Source organism: Microtus oregoni, unplaced genomic scaffold (assembly GCF_018167655.1).
Source record: "Microtus oregoni isolate MIOR12 unplaced genomic scaffold, Mior012 000005F_ref0000423, whole genome shotgun sequence".
NCBI lineage: Eukaryota > Metazoa > Chordata > Mammalia > Rodentia > Cricetidae > Microtus > Microtus oregoni.
The window spans coordinates 58,688,932-58,704,674 of record NW_024543064.1 but is presented as its reverse complement, the minus strand read 5'-3'; the positions used below and the strand labels follow the sequence as shown (position 1 = coordinate 58,704,674).

Genomic DNA, 15,743 nt, shown 5'->3' with positions numbered 1-15,743 from the left:
ACAACATCCGTCTTCACACACTATGGAATCAGGAAGCTGTAGGTAGCAGGACTGTAGGAGAAGAGCAATGGCGGTGGTGTCTCCGTGCCTGGTTTCTTACCTCACTCTACTCCTCACAGAGGACAAGCGCATCTCTCCGTCCTCCAGAGAACCTTCCTCTTGCAATAGACGGCTGCACACAGACATGCACAAGTGGTCAATGGACAGAGAACAGGTGACTGAGACAAGGTCAGTCTGGCTTTCCTGGATCCCGAGGGTCAGCGGTCATTACACAAGAGCTCAGAGGAAGATGACAACGCCCAGAGACAGTTGATGACTGCGGCCAATCAGTGGTGTGGGTGCAATGGAGCAGTCGCCTGTACCTGCTGATAGCAGCTGTGACTGCATGCACAAAGTCTGAATATGACCAAGACAGACAGGACCCCAGTTTAAAGCGGGGACGATGTCAGGAAATCCCACCCCTAGCTGAGGAACTGTTTACTACAACTGATGGGGGAGGGAGAATCAGTTCTCCTCAGTAATGGGAGCCCTGAGAAGCTGACAATTTTCCACTGGATTCCAGTGTACCCATGCACAACTGGCAGCTGTAAGCAAACCTTGGGTTAAAAAATACTAATAACAAATGAAATTGTGAGCGATTAGGATTGTCTATTTTAAAGGAATTTGTCTTCCCTTGTTAGATTTATTCCAAAGGAGGTTTTTTGATGATATTATGAGTGTAGTTTTCTCTGGATCATTTTAATGTCAACTTGACACCATTTGGGGTCATGTAGGAAGAAGGAATTTTATTAGGGAAGTCTCTATAGATTCACTCTGTACACAAGTTTATAAGTTATATTACTAACTGATTACTGTTATAGGATCATTTAGCTCACTGGGGGTGATCCCTGCACTGGGCAGGTGATGCTGAACAGCAAAAAAGCAGGCTGAGCAGGCCATGAATCAAGTCAGTTGGGAGTCCTCCTCCACGATTTCTATACCAACCAACACCTTACTTCAGGTTCCTGCCCTGTTCAAGTTCCTGCCCAACTTTCTCTCAGTAATGGAATATACTGTGAATTTAAACCAAAATAAACCCTTTCCAACCCCACATTGCTTTAGGTCATGATACTCTATCACAGCAATAGAAGCCTTCTCCAAGACAGGGCTGATGCCCAATATTTCAGTGTTCTCAGTGGTTATAGAAAGAGTCCTCATTAGTTGCTATTTTATTTTGGTTTTATGATCTCACTCATATTTCAATCAAAATGAGTTAATCTGATAGAGGTTGAGAGCCAAATGTTAATTATCAGAAGACAGAGAAATCAGAGTGAGGTACATTCTAGGAATAGTTGATCAAGAAGACAAAGGCACTGCGTGACTCAGTCGAGGAGTTTGGGATTCCTTCTGCTGCTGGCTACACATACCAAGGAGTGCTATATAATACAGGGAAGGAAGTTTTCACCATCAACAAACAAGAACTATGAGATGGTTGTATCAACTCACCTCTTAAGTCTATGAGGCCCATATTGCTTTCAGTGTTATTTCTATTGAGTCCATGTATGCAATATTTATGATGACTAAATGAGTTTAAAAGCATCAAAATTTTTTCAAAGATATAATGGCTAGCAAATAAGAACAAACATGTATAATCAAAAATTTATTGGATAAAAGAAATAAATTAAAAATATAGGTTTTATACATTAATGAACATATAAAATTTGGCGATGGAATGAAATAGTTACAATCATGTAAATAGTAAAACATGCAGAAAAGCTAATAAATAAATAGACAATAAATAAATAAAACATACTAACAAATAAACAAATGCCCTTACAAACAAATAAAATAGAACCTAATATTATGGAAAATATACAGACCAATTGAATCAATGATTTCAAAATCAAAGATATCTTGGGGAAGGCTAAATCTGTCCAGTGAGGTGCAGGGTCCTAGTCCAGGAGAGTCCTCTCCACTTTGGCTCAGGACTTACTCCTTTTCCTCACTCAATCTTGCCAGCAACTTGGTTGAGGAAGACAGGGCTCTCCAGACTTCTGCTCTGACCACCTCCCAGGCACAGGGGCTGTGTTTCTTCTCTCTCAGGTAGGCAGTGATCCTGTGGAAGTATTTCTTCACAGTCACCAGGGAGTCTTCCTGGGTGAGGAGAGGTTCCTGCACCTCAACCTGCTGCATCAGACAGGCCTGCATGACCTTGAGCTGCTGGTGGAGGCCAGTGCAGAATGTGTCTAGAAGGGTTGTCTCCCAAGCAGCAGATGAGTCCTTTGAGCTGAAGAGGATGAGGACCTGCTGGGTCAGTTCCTGCAGGACAGGGATGGCTTGAGCCTTCTGGGTCTTCTGGGCATTCAACTTCTCCAGAGGGAATGCAAAGTCCTTTCTGTCCTTCAGGCAGGAGAGAGGGGAAAGTCTCCTCATTTGTGCCAGGAGTGTCAAGGGTCCCTTATTCCTGTGGTTATGAGTCTGAGGTAGGTCGCATCCCAGAGAGCAGGTTGACCAGTAGCTCATCAGCACCAGGGCCATCAGGAAAGCACAGGGTCTGGCCATTGTGGATGTTGCAGATGCTGTTGGTCCTCTGGGCTGTTGGTCCTGAACCTTCCCCTCTAGGTTCTCTGAAGACCCTGCTGCATGCATGTGTCTTAAATAAGAGAAAGCACTAGTTTTCATTTTCTGAATGATCTCCCATTATCTTCCCACATCCTTTTCACTTTCTTTAAGTCATTCTGTGCTTGTGTCTTTCCTCTTTTTAGACACTTTTATTTGCATCATTGCTTCCCTTTTCAATGCTCCGCCAATAAAATATTTTGAGTTTATTCCTAAAAGATATTGTCTTGGACCATATGCACAGATACTCCTTACATGTATGAAATTAGTCACATGTATAAACTGAAAAGTTTCATCCAATAATTTTAATGAAAGAATCTGAAATGTAATGATGCAATTGAATTCTGGGTATAATTTTTATTTCTTAAATACACATTAAAATTGTAATGTAAATTTTGCTGCAAATTATTTTTCTAAGTTTATACTAATGATATTTGATGCAACCGTGCAGGTCAACATCTTATATATTGTAATTTAACGTTAAAGCCGGGCGGTGGTGGCGCACGCCTTTAATCCCAGCACTCGGGAGGCAGAGGCAGGCGGATCTTTGTGAGTTCGAGGCCAGCCTGGTCTACAAGAGCTAGTTCAGGACAGGCACCAAAGCTACAGAGAAACCCTGTCTCAAAAAACCAAAAAAAAAAAAAAAAAAAAAAAAAACGTTAAAAATTTGAGTCATTTTCAATGTTTTGCATATATCCAAGTCAGGGCTGTCTATGTCTGAATAGAGAGGGAGGAGGAGTGGATATCGGGTGGCTTCGAAGGGCATGAGAAACTGGGAGCGGAGGGAAGGGAAGCTGCCGTCCAGAGGGACAATGAATAAACGACTTTAAAAGTGGAATCGTTTTATTCTAGATGTCTTAATTTAGTTTAGTGTTAATTTTTATGAAAGACTAAATTTGTTCTTTATGGTATATTGGGTATTTATTTAATGACTGTCCACGGGTCCGCATGGCACAATGGTAAAGAGCTTCCTGATGAAGGCTGGAAAATTGATGTTGATCCCTTGAGCCAGTGGTATGCGTGGAAAACCAATTCTTGGAAGTTGTCCTCTCGGTCCACGTGCTTGCTGCTGCAAGGAATTCCTGGATCCCACTCTCTCTCTCTTTCTCTGTCTCTTTCACACACACACACACAAACACCGGACACATGCACCTTTATGTAATCAAGGTGTTATAAAAGTTTATCAAATACAGTTTTGTTCTAAATATTTCAGCCTTATTCTTTGCACTGCTTCATCTCTGTCCTTATGATTTACATGACACTGTCTCGGGCTGTGGGTTCTGTAGCTGGTTAGTGCTCCAGAAGAGCTCATCAGGTGAAGAACAGGTGGGGTTTTGTTGTGCTGCCGCCATTGTGATTTATACAGTCTTATCTCTCTTTCTCTCACCCTCTCCCTCTCCTTCACACTCCCCCTCTCTCATGAACAAGTTTTTGTTTTTGTTTTTTTTTTTTTTAGGTCACGGGGTTGTTCTTTGCACTTCCTTCAAAGTCAGGATCAGTGTAGATATCTCCAACTGTCCATCATTAGAGCACCGATTGTTCTCTGATTAATAACAGTTACGCCTATATTGAGTGCAGTTTTTTTTTCCTGGTGTGTATGAGTTAAGAGACTCTGATGCCAGCTGCTGCTGTTTCCCCAAGCGCCTGTGACTTATTCAGTGGTGTTCAAGTCTACTCACATTCCCTGCTGCACAGTGGCACAAGGTCCTCAGTCCTCTTCCTGTACCCCACTCCCTGAGGGTGCTCACCATACCTTGATGATGTCAGCGCTCACACACAATGTGTTGTTTGCTTAGTTTTCAGCATCACAAATCCTGGAAGGTCGCTGCTCTGATTTTAGTGGATTCACTAGCAAGGATCTTGTTTTCAGCAGTGACCATGTTGCCATGGGTCAGAGTGTCAAGGATCCCCAGGTGTTAATAGCAGAAGACTCTGTGGTCTGTAGGGATGTGTCAACATTCCAGTTTGTCCTGAGGACATTTCTAAAGATAAGGATTTGTTGTTTGTCCAAAAATTATTTTAGTGGTCAATATTTAATTCCTGAGTGCTTGTTATGACTGAAGTTATTAGGTGGAAATACAGAGCAGAGGACACCGACCACAGTGCCTTGATTGGGTTTGAGTTATCTGGAAGTTTTGATAACAGATATTCACCCAGTTTGACTATAGCAGTAAAAAGAGGCATCACCTCTGTCTTTGTCCAGGTGAATTCTGAACAGCGGAGAGCTTTGAGGCATTCTATCAGACAGAAGAGCTTCAGTACTGCCAATTTTCAGAATTTCCCATTTAATTTTTCCATTGTGATGTTGGCTTCATGGTGGATGTCATTTCTTTTGGATTTTCATTGCATTGAATGCTTTGTTTCTTTTTTTTATTTCAGTTTCCTAGAGAGAAGATACTGACGTTGCTTTGTGGAACTGAACTGAAATTATGATGTCATTTGAGAACAAAATAAAAAAAGGAAATTCAGGCCATCAAAATGGGGAAACAATAGCAACAATGTTAATAAAGTTTTAATTGAAAGTTCAATGGCCATAAAATAAAACGTTTTTACATAAAACTGAGTGCAGTTTTGAAAGCGATCAAGAGTCAATGCAATTCCAATTAAAACTTCAATAATTTTCTTCTCAACAACATCCGTCTTCACACACTATGGAAACAGGAAGCTGTAGGTAGTAGGAGAAGAGCAATGGCCATGTTGTCTCCGTGCCTGGTTTCTTACATCACTCTACTCCTCACAGAGGACAAGCGCATCTCTCCGTCCTCCAGAGAACCTTCCTCTTGCAATAGACGGCTGTGCACAAGTGGTCAATGGACAGAGAACAGGTGACTGAGACATGGTCAGTCTGGCTTTCCTGGATCCCGAGGGTCAGCGGTCATTACACGAGAGCTCAGAGGAAGATGACAACGCCCAGAGACAGTTGATGACTGGAGCCAATCAGTGGTGTGGGCGCAATGGAGCAGTCGCCTGTACCTGCTGATAGCAGCTGTGACTGCATGCACAAAGTCTGAATATGACCAAGACAGACAGGACCCCAGTTTAAAGCGGGGACGATGTCAGGAAATCCATCTCTAAATGAGGAACTTTTTCATAAATGATGGTAATTCAGTTATCCACAGTCATGGGATCCCTGAGAGATTGCCATCATCCACTAGATGGCAGTGTACCCATGCACATCTGCCATCAGGGAGCGAACTCAATCTAAAAAAAAAAAAAAACAACTAAAAACTCAAATGAAATGGAGAGGGATAAGCGGAGAAATTTTTGAGGAATTTTATTTCCTTTGTTAGATTTTTTCCAAGGGATGTTTTTTGAGGCCAATTTCAAAGGAGTTTTTCCTGGAAAAGTTAATGTCATCTTGACACCAGCTAGGGTCATGTGGGAAGAAGGACTCTTATTGGGAAGATGTCTCTACAGAAAAATAGATACCCTGTAGACAAGTCTCTAGACCATTTCAATACCTCATGACTGGGATAAGAGCACGCAGCCTACTGTATGTGATCTCACCCCAGGCAGGTGGTCCTCAGCAGCATAGAAAACAGACCGAGCAGTTTCATGAGATGTCAAGACAGTAGGCAGTCCTCTTCCATGACCTCCGTATGAGCCTTCAGGTTCCTGCCCTGTCCAGGTGCCTGTCAACCCTCTCGCTAAGGAATATGCTGTGGATTTAACACTACAATAAACCCTTTCCACCCCAGTTCCTTTAGCTAATGATACTTTAACACAGCTGTAGAGATCATCACCAAGACAGGGCTGATAACCAGTGTTCAGTGTTTCTCTGTGGTATAAAGGAAGAGTCCTCATTTCTTGTGTGATATATTTTATTCTGGCTTCATGATCTCACTCCTATTTGGAATCCAAATGAATTAATCTGATAGAAGTTGAAAGTCAAACTTAAGCGATTACACAGAGAAATCAGAGGGAAGTGCACTCTGGGAAGAGTTGGTCAAGAGGACAAAGGCACAATGTGAGACAAATATGTCTTCACTTCTGTCTGCACAGGATGCTGGCTATACATTCTGAGGAGTGGTTTATAATGGAGAGAAATGAGATTTTATCATCAATGAACAAGAATGAGATGGTTGTTTCAACTCACCCCTAAGTCTATGAGGTACACATTGCTTTCAGTATTATTTCCTACTGAGTCCAGATATGTAATATTTATGATGACAGAATTAGTTTAGATACATCAAAAACTTTACAGAAGATCTAATGGCTGACAAAAAGATTGAACATGTATAGTAAAAAAATTTTTATTGAATAGAGGAAATCAATTAACAATATTGGTATGATACATTAAATAAAATATAATATTCCAAGATATTATAAAATAACAAATATCATATAAATAGTAAAACAAGCAGAAAAACTAATAAATAAACAAATAAATATAAAAACAATATATCTAAATGAATAAACAATGTCCTTATAAATGAACACAATATTAACTTATATTATGGAACATATACAAATTGAACCAATGATATCAAAATAAAATAGACCTAGGGGAAAGCAAACTCTGTGTAGTGAGTTGCAGTGTCCTAGTCCAGGAAAGTACTCTCCACTTTGGCTCAGGACTTATTCCTTCTCTTCAATCAATCTTGTCAGCAACTTGGCTGAGGAAGACAGGACTCTCCAGACTTCTGCTCTGACCACCTCCCAGGCACAGGGGCTGTGTTTCTTCTCTCTCAGGTAGGCAGTGATCCTGTGGAAGTATTTCCTCACAGTCACCAGGGAGTCTTCCTGGCTCAGGGGAGATTCCTGTACCCCCACCTGCTGCATCAGACAGGCCTGCAGGTCCTTGAGCTGCTGGTGGAGGCCAGTGCAGAATGTGTCTAGGAGGGTTGTCTCCCAAGCAGCAGATGAGTCCTTTGAGCTGAAGAGGATGAGGACCTGCTGGGTCAGTTCCTGCAGGACAGGGATGGCTTGAGCCTTCTGTATCTGCTGGGCATCCACGTTCTCCAGAGGGAATGCAAAGTCCTTTCTGTCCTTGAGGCAGGAGAGAGGGGAGAGTCTCCTCATTTGTGCCAGGAGTGTCAAGGCTCTCTTGTTCCTGAGGTTATGAGTCTGAGGCAGGTCACATCCCAGAGAGCAGGCTGACCAGTAGCTCATCAGCACCAGGGCCATCAGGAAAGCACAGGGTCTGGCCATTGTGAATGTTGCAGATGCTGTTGGTCCTCTGGGCTGTTAGTCCTGAACCTTCCCCTCTAGGTTCTCTGAAGACCCTGCTGTATGCATGTGTCTTAAATAAGAGAAGGCTTTAGTTTCCATTTTCTGAATGCCCTCCTCTTTCTTCCCTATTCTCTTTTCACTTCTTACCTTCAATCTATGATCAAGTCTTGGGCATTTTGTCTCCAACATTTTGGTTTTCATTATTGCTTTCACTGTCACCGCTCATCTTAACAAAATCATTTAACAAGTTTCTACTAAATGAGGGCATTAACTTTTACAATATATATAGATAAGATTTACTCATCTAATATAAAAAATGAAAAGAATTTCATCCACAATTATACTTAGAATCTATTGAATGCTCTGTTTCAACCTTCCTTCAGCACACGCTTGAGTACCTGATTGACTTCTCAACACTTATGTGAAAGTCAGGCACAGAAGCACATAACTGTAATCCTGAAACTTGGGAGGAGACACAGATCAGACTCCAGAGCTTCAGTCCAGCTAATCTAACTGCATTGATGAATACCCCTTAAATGAGAGAACCTGTCACAGGAGGAAAACAGGGCTTTACTGAAGTAGCAACTGACCATTGACTTCCTGCCTAACACACACGAACAGAACACTCACATCAAATGCAAACATAAAAAAGCAATAAAGGAATCAAAAATATTGAGAAATAAGTGCCCAGACACAAACAAAGAATGAATTCAAGAAAGACAAAAGAATTGGGAAGCAAGTTATTGGCATTAAAAGATGGAAATTAGGGTTTTCCTGTTATAGACACATCCGCACAGGATGGTTTTGACAGAGCTGAGAAGGGACAATTCAGGACCAAAATACTCAGAGGATCAGCAGTATCATAAGACCCACAATGGCCAGGCCCTGTGCTTTCCTTACATTCCCGGTGCTGATGGACTACTGGTCAACCTGCTCTGTGGGGTGTGACCTGCCTCAGACTCATAACCTCAGGAACAAGAGAGCCTTGACACTCCTGGCACAAAGGAGGAGACTCTCTCCTGTCTTCTGCCTGAAGGACAGAAAGGACTTTGCATTCCCTCTGGAGAAGGTGGATGCCCAGCAGATCCAGAAGACTCAAGTCTCCAGGTGGTGGAACAGGCCTTTAATCCTAGCACTCGGGAGGCAGAGATGTGCACATCTCAGTGAGTTCAAGGCCAGCCCGGTCTACAAGAGCTGGTTCCAGTCCAGGACGCTAGGACTGTTACACAGAGAAACCCTGTCTCGACAGGAAAAAAAAGAAAGAGAGAGAGAACGAGAGAGAGAGAGAGAGAGAGAGAGAGAGAAAGAGAGAGAGAGAGAGAGAGAGAGAGAGAGAGAAGGAAAATGAAAACAAAAAGAAAGAAAAATAGAAGAAGGCTGAAGCTATCCCTGCTCTTCTGCAGGAGCTGAACCAGCATGGCCTGATCCTCTTTACCAGCAGCTCGATGACTTGCAGGCCTGTCTGAAGCAGCAGGTGAGGGTATAGGACCCTCCCTGAACATCACATATTCATATTTTTATTCAAATCAGTAGTAAAATTACAGGTCTGAAGTAGCAAAAAAATTATTATTGAGGTTTATCACATGTTACAAAATTTAAGAAAATTTTTGTTAAGAAACCCAAAAAGATGAACATGGTTTGTACTCACACATAAGTGGATACTAGCCATAAACAAAGAGTATTGAGCCTATAGTTCATGACTCTAGAGAAACTAAGTAACAAGGTGAACCCTAAGAAAAACATAAATAGATCTAACTGGAAAGTCGAAATAGACAAGATCACCTGACAAAATTGGGAGTATAGGGGTAGGAAAAGAGGAGGGGAGAAGGGGAAGGGCAAGGAGAACTTGAGGGAATGGGAAAGTCAAGATGGAGGAAAGACTGAGATGAGAGCAAGGAAAGAGATATCTTGATTGAGGGAGCCATTATGGGGTTAACAAAAAACCTGGTCTAGAGAAATTCCAAGGAATCTTCAAGGACGACGCCAGCTAAGACCCTAAGCAATAAAGGAGAGGGTGCCCGAACTGGCCTTGTCCTGTAGTGAGACTGATGAATATCTAAAATATCACCATAGAATCTTCATCCAGCAACTGATGGAAACAGAGGCAAAGACCTGCAGCAGAGCACTGGACTGAGCTCCCAGAGTCCAGTTGAAGAGTGAGAGGAACGAGACTATGAGCAAAGAGGTCAAGACCATGACGGGACACCCACTGAGACAGTCTGTCTCAGCTAATGGGAGCTCACCAACCTCAGCTGGACTGGGAAGCATAGGACCAAATTAGTCCCTATGAATGTGCGTGACAATTGTATGTCTTGGGCAGACTGAGGGGCCACTGGCAGTGACACCAGGATTTATCCCTACTGCTTGCATTGGCTTTTTCAGAACCTATTCTCTTTGAATGGATACCCTGTTCAGACTAGATATAGTAGGGAGGGCCTTGGACCTTCCCCAAAGCAATGTGCCTTATCCTCTCTGAAGAGTATATGGAAAGTGGGGTGGGGGGTATGTGGAGGGAATGGGAGGAGAGGAGGGAGTGGGAACTTGGTTTGGTATGTATAATGAAAAAAGATAGTTTGTTTTCTTTTTAAACAAATAAATTAATTAAAAATTATGGTTGAGAGTTATTACATGTTAAGAAATTTATTAAAGTAGTGTAACATAAGGAAGCTTGAATACCCTTTTCCTCCTATTTGGTTGCCTCACCCAGCCATGATATGAATAGTATTATTGTAGCTTGTTATCTGTTCTGGTGATATCCCTGGGAAGCCTGACATTTTCTGAAGGGAAATGGAGGAGAGTTGGTCTGAGGAGCAGGTACATCAGGGGAATCGGGAATGGGAGGAGTGGAGAGTGGAAAGCCTGCAGTGGGGATGAGCTGTGTGAGAGACGAATGAAGAAAGAACACTTACACAATCGCATGTGTTTAATTTTTTCAAGTATTTAAAATTTATTTTCTTCAAATTGACTTTATTTAGTTAATACCATTTCTGCATTTGTGTGAACAATTCATGCAAAGATTTTCATGTTGTCATTCTCTAATGGATTTATGGGGAAAAGATTTCGCTGTTGAAGCCGATAGATTGATTTTAGTCTCTGGAAACAAGAAGAAAAGAGATTAGTGATGCCTGAAAATTGTCATCTGACATCCTTGTGTGTTTAGTGGAGAACTTGGAGCTCTAGATACACACACACATGTGCATGCGTGTGCGCGCACACACACATATACACACAGACACACAGACACACACAAACATACACACACACTGACACAGACATGCACACACAGACACACACACAAACATACACACACACTGACACACACATGCACACACAGACACACACACAAAATACACATAAACACACACTGACACACACATGTACACACAGACACACACACAAACATACACACACACTGACACACACATGCACACACAGACACACACACACAAACATACACACACACTGACACACACATGCACACACAGACACACACACAAAATACACATAAACACACACTGACACACACATGCACACACAGACACACGCACAAACATACACACACTGACACACACATGCACACACAGACACACACACAAAATATACATATACAGACACTGACACACACATGTACACACACATGCACACACACAAACATACACATACATTGACACACACATGCACACACAGACACACACACAAAATACACATAAACACACACTGACACACACATGCACATACAGACACACACACATGCACATACAGACACACACACATGCACACAGACAAACATACACATACACACACTGACACACACAGTTGTTTAATTCATTTAACGTATTTATTATTTATCTTCAATGAACAAGATTTAGGCCTCTGCTTCCTTGCTTACTTTAGATGGAAAGTGATGCTCCAGGTCCCTTTGCTTCCATAACTGGGCAGGGATGGGCAGAGCCTTCATAGCACAATCTCTTCAGAATGAAGAACCAGATGGGGCTTTTCCTCTTCATTCCCTTGGGCAACTCATGCAGGCAAAGGGGTTCTCTGTCATTTCTCTCTCTCAGGAATGAATTCCTTCAGGGCTTGTGGCTGTGCTTCCCTGGTCTCTCAAAGTCAACATCAGTACAGACATCCCCCTTTGTGCCCACCACTATGTAGTGAGGTCTACAGTGTCATTCAACCTGTGACAATCACCCAGACCCTCAGTGCTGGTTCTTCCTTGGTGTGTATGTGTGTGCACAGTCTGATCCCAGGATGGTGTTGCTTCTCCAGTACCATGGGACTGACTCAGCAGCTCTCAGATTCATTAGCGCTCTCTGCTGCACAGTGACACCACACCCCCAGCCCTCCCTCTTGTATCTTACTCCATGAGAGGGCTCACTAGATGACTTCAGAACTCACACTGGATGCCATGTCCTCTGGGTTTAAGTTTAATAAATCCTAGAAGGTTACTGCCTGTTGAAGGAGCTGGGGGCTGCGTTCCCACCCAGCTCCACACAGCTAGCTTTACCAGAAATAATTACATGGAAACTGTATTCTTTTAAACACTGCCTGGCCCATTAGTTCCAGCCTCTTATTGGCTAGCTCTTACATATTGATCTAACCCATTTATAATAATCTGTGTAACACTACAAAGTGGCTTACCAGGAAAGATCTTAACCTGCGTCTGTCTGGAGTTGGGAGAATCATGGCGACTGACTGACTCGGCTTCTTTCTCCCAGCATTCTGTTCTGTCTACTCCGCCTACCTAAATTTCTGTCCTATCAGGGCCCCTGTCTCTAGTTATCAGTGTGACAGGACTTTGTTTTCAGATGTGATCCACATGGTCAGGTATCATAGTGTCAAGAAATCCCAGACATTAACAGTAAAATCCTGGGTTGTCTACATTAATGGGGAAATTTTCTAGTTTGTATTATTATCAGTTTAGTCGATAAGTATTTGTTCTTTAGTCAAATACTATTTTGTGATCAACATTTAATTAGGGAGTGGTGGCTATTCATGAATTATTAGGTGAACATACAGCACACAGTGGTACCTTGTGTCGTTGTCAGTCGTCTGGTGTAGTTGACTGTTTGATGTCTATCCACTTACATCTTAGTAATGTTTTCCATGACTTCTTTCCTTCAAATGAAAAATGAGTGGTAGGACATGTTCAGACTATTCTGTCAGAAAGAAGAGCTCGCTATTCTTCAACTGTGAATAATTTTTCCTCTAACTTTACTATTTGGGCAATAGGTTCATGGTGGATACCAGCCCACTGTTCCTTTCACCTTCTCTACTTGATGGTGAAGAGAGAGTGCGTGAAACAAACAAACACAGGAAGAATAGGTCATTCTGATCTATTTTTCTCTTAAACTCTCCTAGGAAGCGATTCCTAATGTTGTTTTGTGGCAGAGAACCAAGAAAAATGTGACCCCACTAGAAATGAAACCGAAGAAAAGTGGCACATCATTCAAATGGGGAAACAACAGCAACACTGAAAGCAGTGCTTGAATCTGAAGTTGTAAAGCCCCCAGGAAAATAATTAATATGATATGAAACTGATTTTTCTGTTTCTTTTTCATATATTTTATCAAAATTTTATTTTTTATTTTCCATTTTAACCCCAGTTTCCCCTCCCTCCACTTCTCATGCTCTCCCACCTCCTCCTTTCCATCCCACATCCATTCCTCAGAAGGGCTAAGGTCTTACTTGGGGAGTCAACAAGGTCTGGCATACCATCTTGAGACAGGACCAAGACCCTCCACCCACCGTATCAGGAGTGAGCAAAGTATTCCACCATAGGGAATGGGCTCCATAAAGTCAGCTCTCCCTCTGCACCTTGGAAAGGTCCTTGTGCCACTCCACTGCCAGCCCCCTGCCCCAACACATCAAGCCATATAACTGTCTCCCACACTAGGGGGGTCTAGTTAGGCCACATGCAGGTTCCCCAACTGTAGGTCCATAGTCTGTGAGTTCCCACTAGCTCAGGTCAGCTGTCTCTGTGGTTTACCCCATAGTGCCTTCAAGCCCCGTTCTTCATATGATCCCTCCTCACTCTCTTCAACTGAACTCCAGGCGCTCAGCCCAGTGCTTGTCTGTGGGTTACTGGAACTGCTTCCATCAGTTCCTGGATGGAGGATCTATGATGACAATTAGGGTAGTCACTAATCTGATTAAAGGTGGAGGCCCTTTCTGACACCCTCTCCACTATTGCTAGGAGTCTTAGCTGTGGTCATCCGTGTGGATTCCTGCGAATTTGTCTAACACCGGGTTTCTCCCTAATACCATAAAGACTCTCTCTAATGAGATATCTCTTTCATTGCTCTCCCCCATCTCATCCCTCCCCCAGCTGGGTCTTCTTGATCCCTCATGTTCCCATCCTCCATTCCCTTCCTTTTACCTCCTCCCAGTTTACCCAGGAGAGCTTAACTGTGTTACTTCCTGGGGCCCTCCATGTGTGTCCCTCTTAGGGTCCCCCTTTTACCCTAGATTCTTTGGAATTGTGGATTGTAGCTTGGTTATTCTTTGCTTTATATCTAATATCCACTTATGAGTGAGTACTTACTGTGCTTGTATTTCTGCATCTGGGTTGTCTCACTCAGAATGTTTTTTCTACTTTCATCCATTTGCCTGCAAATTTCAAAATGCCATTGATTTTTACAGTTGAGTAATACTTCATTGTGTAAATGTACCACATTTCCTTTATCCATTCTTCAGCTGAGGGACACCCAGGGTTTTTTTTTCCCCCAGGATCTGGATATTACAAACAATGTTGCTAGGAACATAGTTGAGCACATGTCTTTGCAGTATGATTGTGCATCCTTTGAGTATGTCCAAGAGTGGTATTGCTGGATCTTGAGGTATATTGATTCCCAATTTTCTTTTCTTTTTTTTTTAAATAGCATTTTATTAACTCTTTGTCTTGTGCAATGTATTTCTATTATATTCACCCCCTCTCTTCCTAGATCCACCCCCACCTTCATACCCGTCCCATTTTATGCTTATTTTTTTTAAGAATGATTTTTTTATTGAGAAAAGGAGAGAAAAAAAAACAAGTTTCCACCTCCTCCCAGCCTCCCATTTCCCTCCCCCTCCTCCCACCCTTCTCCCCCTCCTCCCACCCTTCTCCCCCTTCCCCCACTCCTCTCCCCCTCCCTCTCCAGTCCAAAGAGCAGTCCGGGTTCCCTGCCCTGTGGTAAGTCCTAGGACCTCCCGCCTCCGTCCATATCTAGGAAGGTGAACATCCAAACTGGCTAGGCTCCCACAAAGCCAGCACATTAAGTAGGATCAAAATCCCGTGCCATTGTCCTTGGCGTCTCATCAGCCCTCATTGTTCGCCATGTTCAGAGAGTCCGGTTTTATCCCATGCTTTTTCGGTCACAGTCCAGCTGGCCTTGGTGAGCTCCCAGTAGATCAGCTCCACTGTCTCAGTGGGTGGGTGCCCCCCCTCGTGGTCCCGACTTCTTTGCTCATGTTCTCCCTCCTTCTGCTCCTCATTGGGATCTTGGGAGCTCAGTCCAGTGCTCCAGTGTGGGTCTCTGTCTCTATCTCCATCCATCACCAGATGAAGGTTCTATGATGATATGCAAGATATTCGTCAGTATTGCTATAGGGTAGGGTCATTTCAGGTTCCCTATCCTCAGCTGCCCAATGAACTAACTGGGAACCTCAGCTTGGGCACCTGGGAGCCCCTCTAGGGTCAAGTCTCTTGCCCACCCTAAAGTGGCTCCCTTAACTAAGAACCTGTCAGAATGGCTAAAGTCAAAAACACCAAGGATAGCCTTTGCTGGAGAGGCTGTGGAGGAAGGGGTACCCTCATCCATTGCTGGTGGGAATGCAGTCTTGTGCAACCACTGTGGAAGTCAGTGTTTCGGTTTCTCAGGAAATTCGGGATCAACCTACCCCTGGACCCAGCAATACCACTCCTGGGAATATACCCAAGAGATGCTCTATCATATGACAAAAGCATTTGTTCAACTATGTTCATAGCAGTA

General features: G+C 43.0%; 2 protein-coding genes across 2 annotated transcripts; both read right to left on the bottom strand.

Annotated features, from left to right (window-relative positions):
• Positions 1-1,968: 1,968 nt before the first annotated feature.
• Positions 1,969-2,541, bottom strand: LOC121448518 (interferon alpha-12-like). Its single transcript, XM_041652589.1, has one exon. It carries the CDS (start codon positions 2,539-2,541, stop codon positions 1,969-1,971), a length of 573 nt encoding a protein of 190 aa, XP_041508523.1.
• A 4,635-nt stretch (positions 2,542-7,176) lies between these two features.
• On the bottom strand, positions 7,177-7,749 carry LOC121448496 (interferon alpha-12-like). Its single transcript, XM_041652562.1, has one exon. The coding sequence runs from the start codon at positions 7,747-7,749 to the stop codon at positions 7,177-7,179; it is 573 nt and encodes a 190-aa protein (XP_041508496.1).
• Between the last annotated feature and the right edge of the window lie 7,994 nt (positions 7,750-15,743).

What these genes read in the sequence shown, in the direction of transcription:
- LOC121448518 (XM_041652589.1), bottom strand. Translation starts at nt 2,541, where the DNA reads ATGGCCAGACCCTGTGCTTTCCTGATGGCCCTGGTGCTGATGAGCTAC.
- LOC121448496 (XM_041652562.1), bottom strand. Translation starts at nt 7,749, where the DNA reads ATGGCCAGACCCTGTGCTTTCCTGATGGCCCTGGTGCTGATGAGCTAC.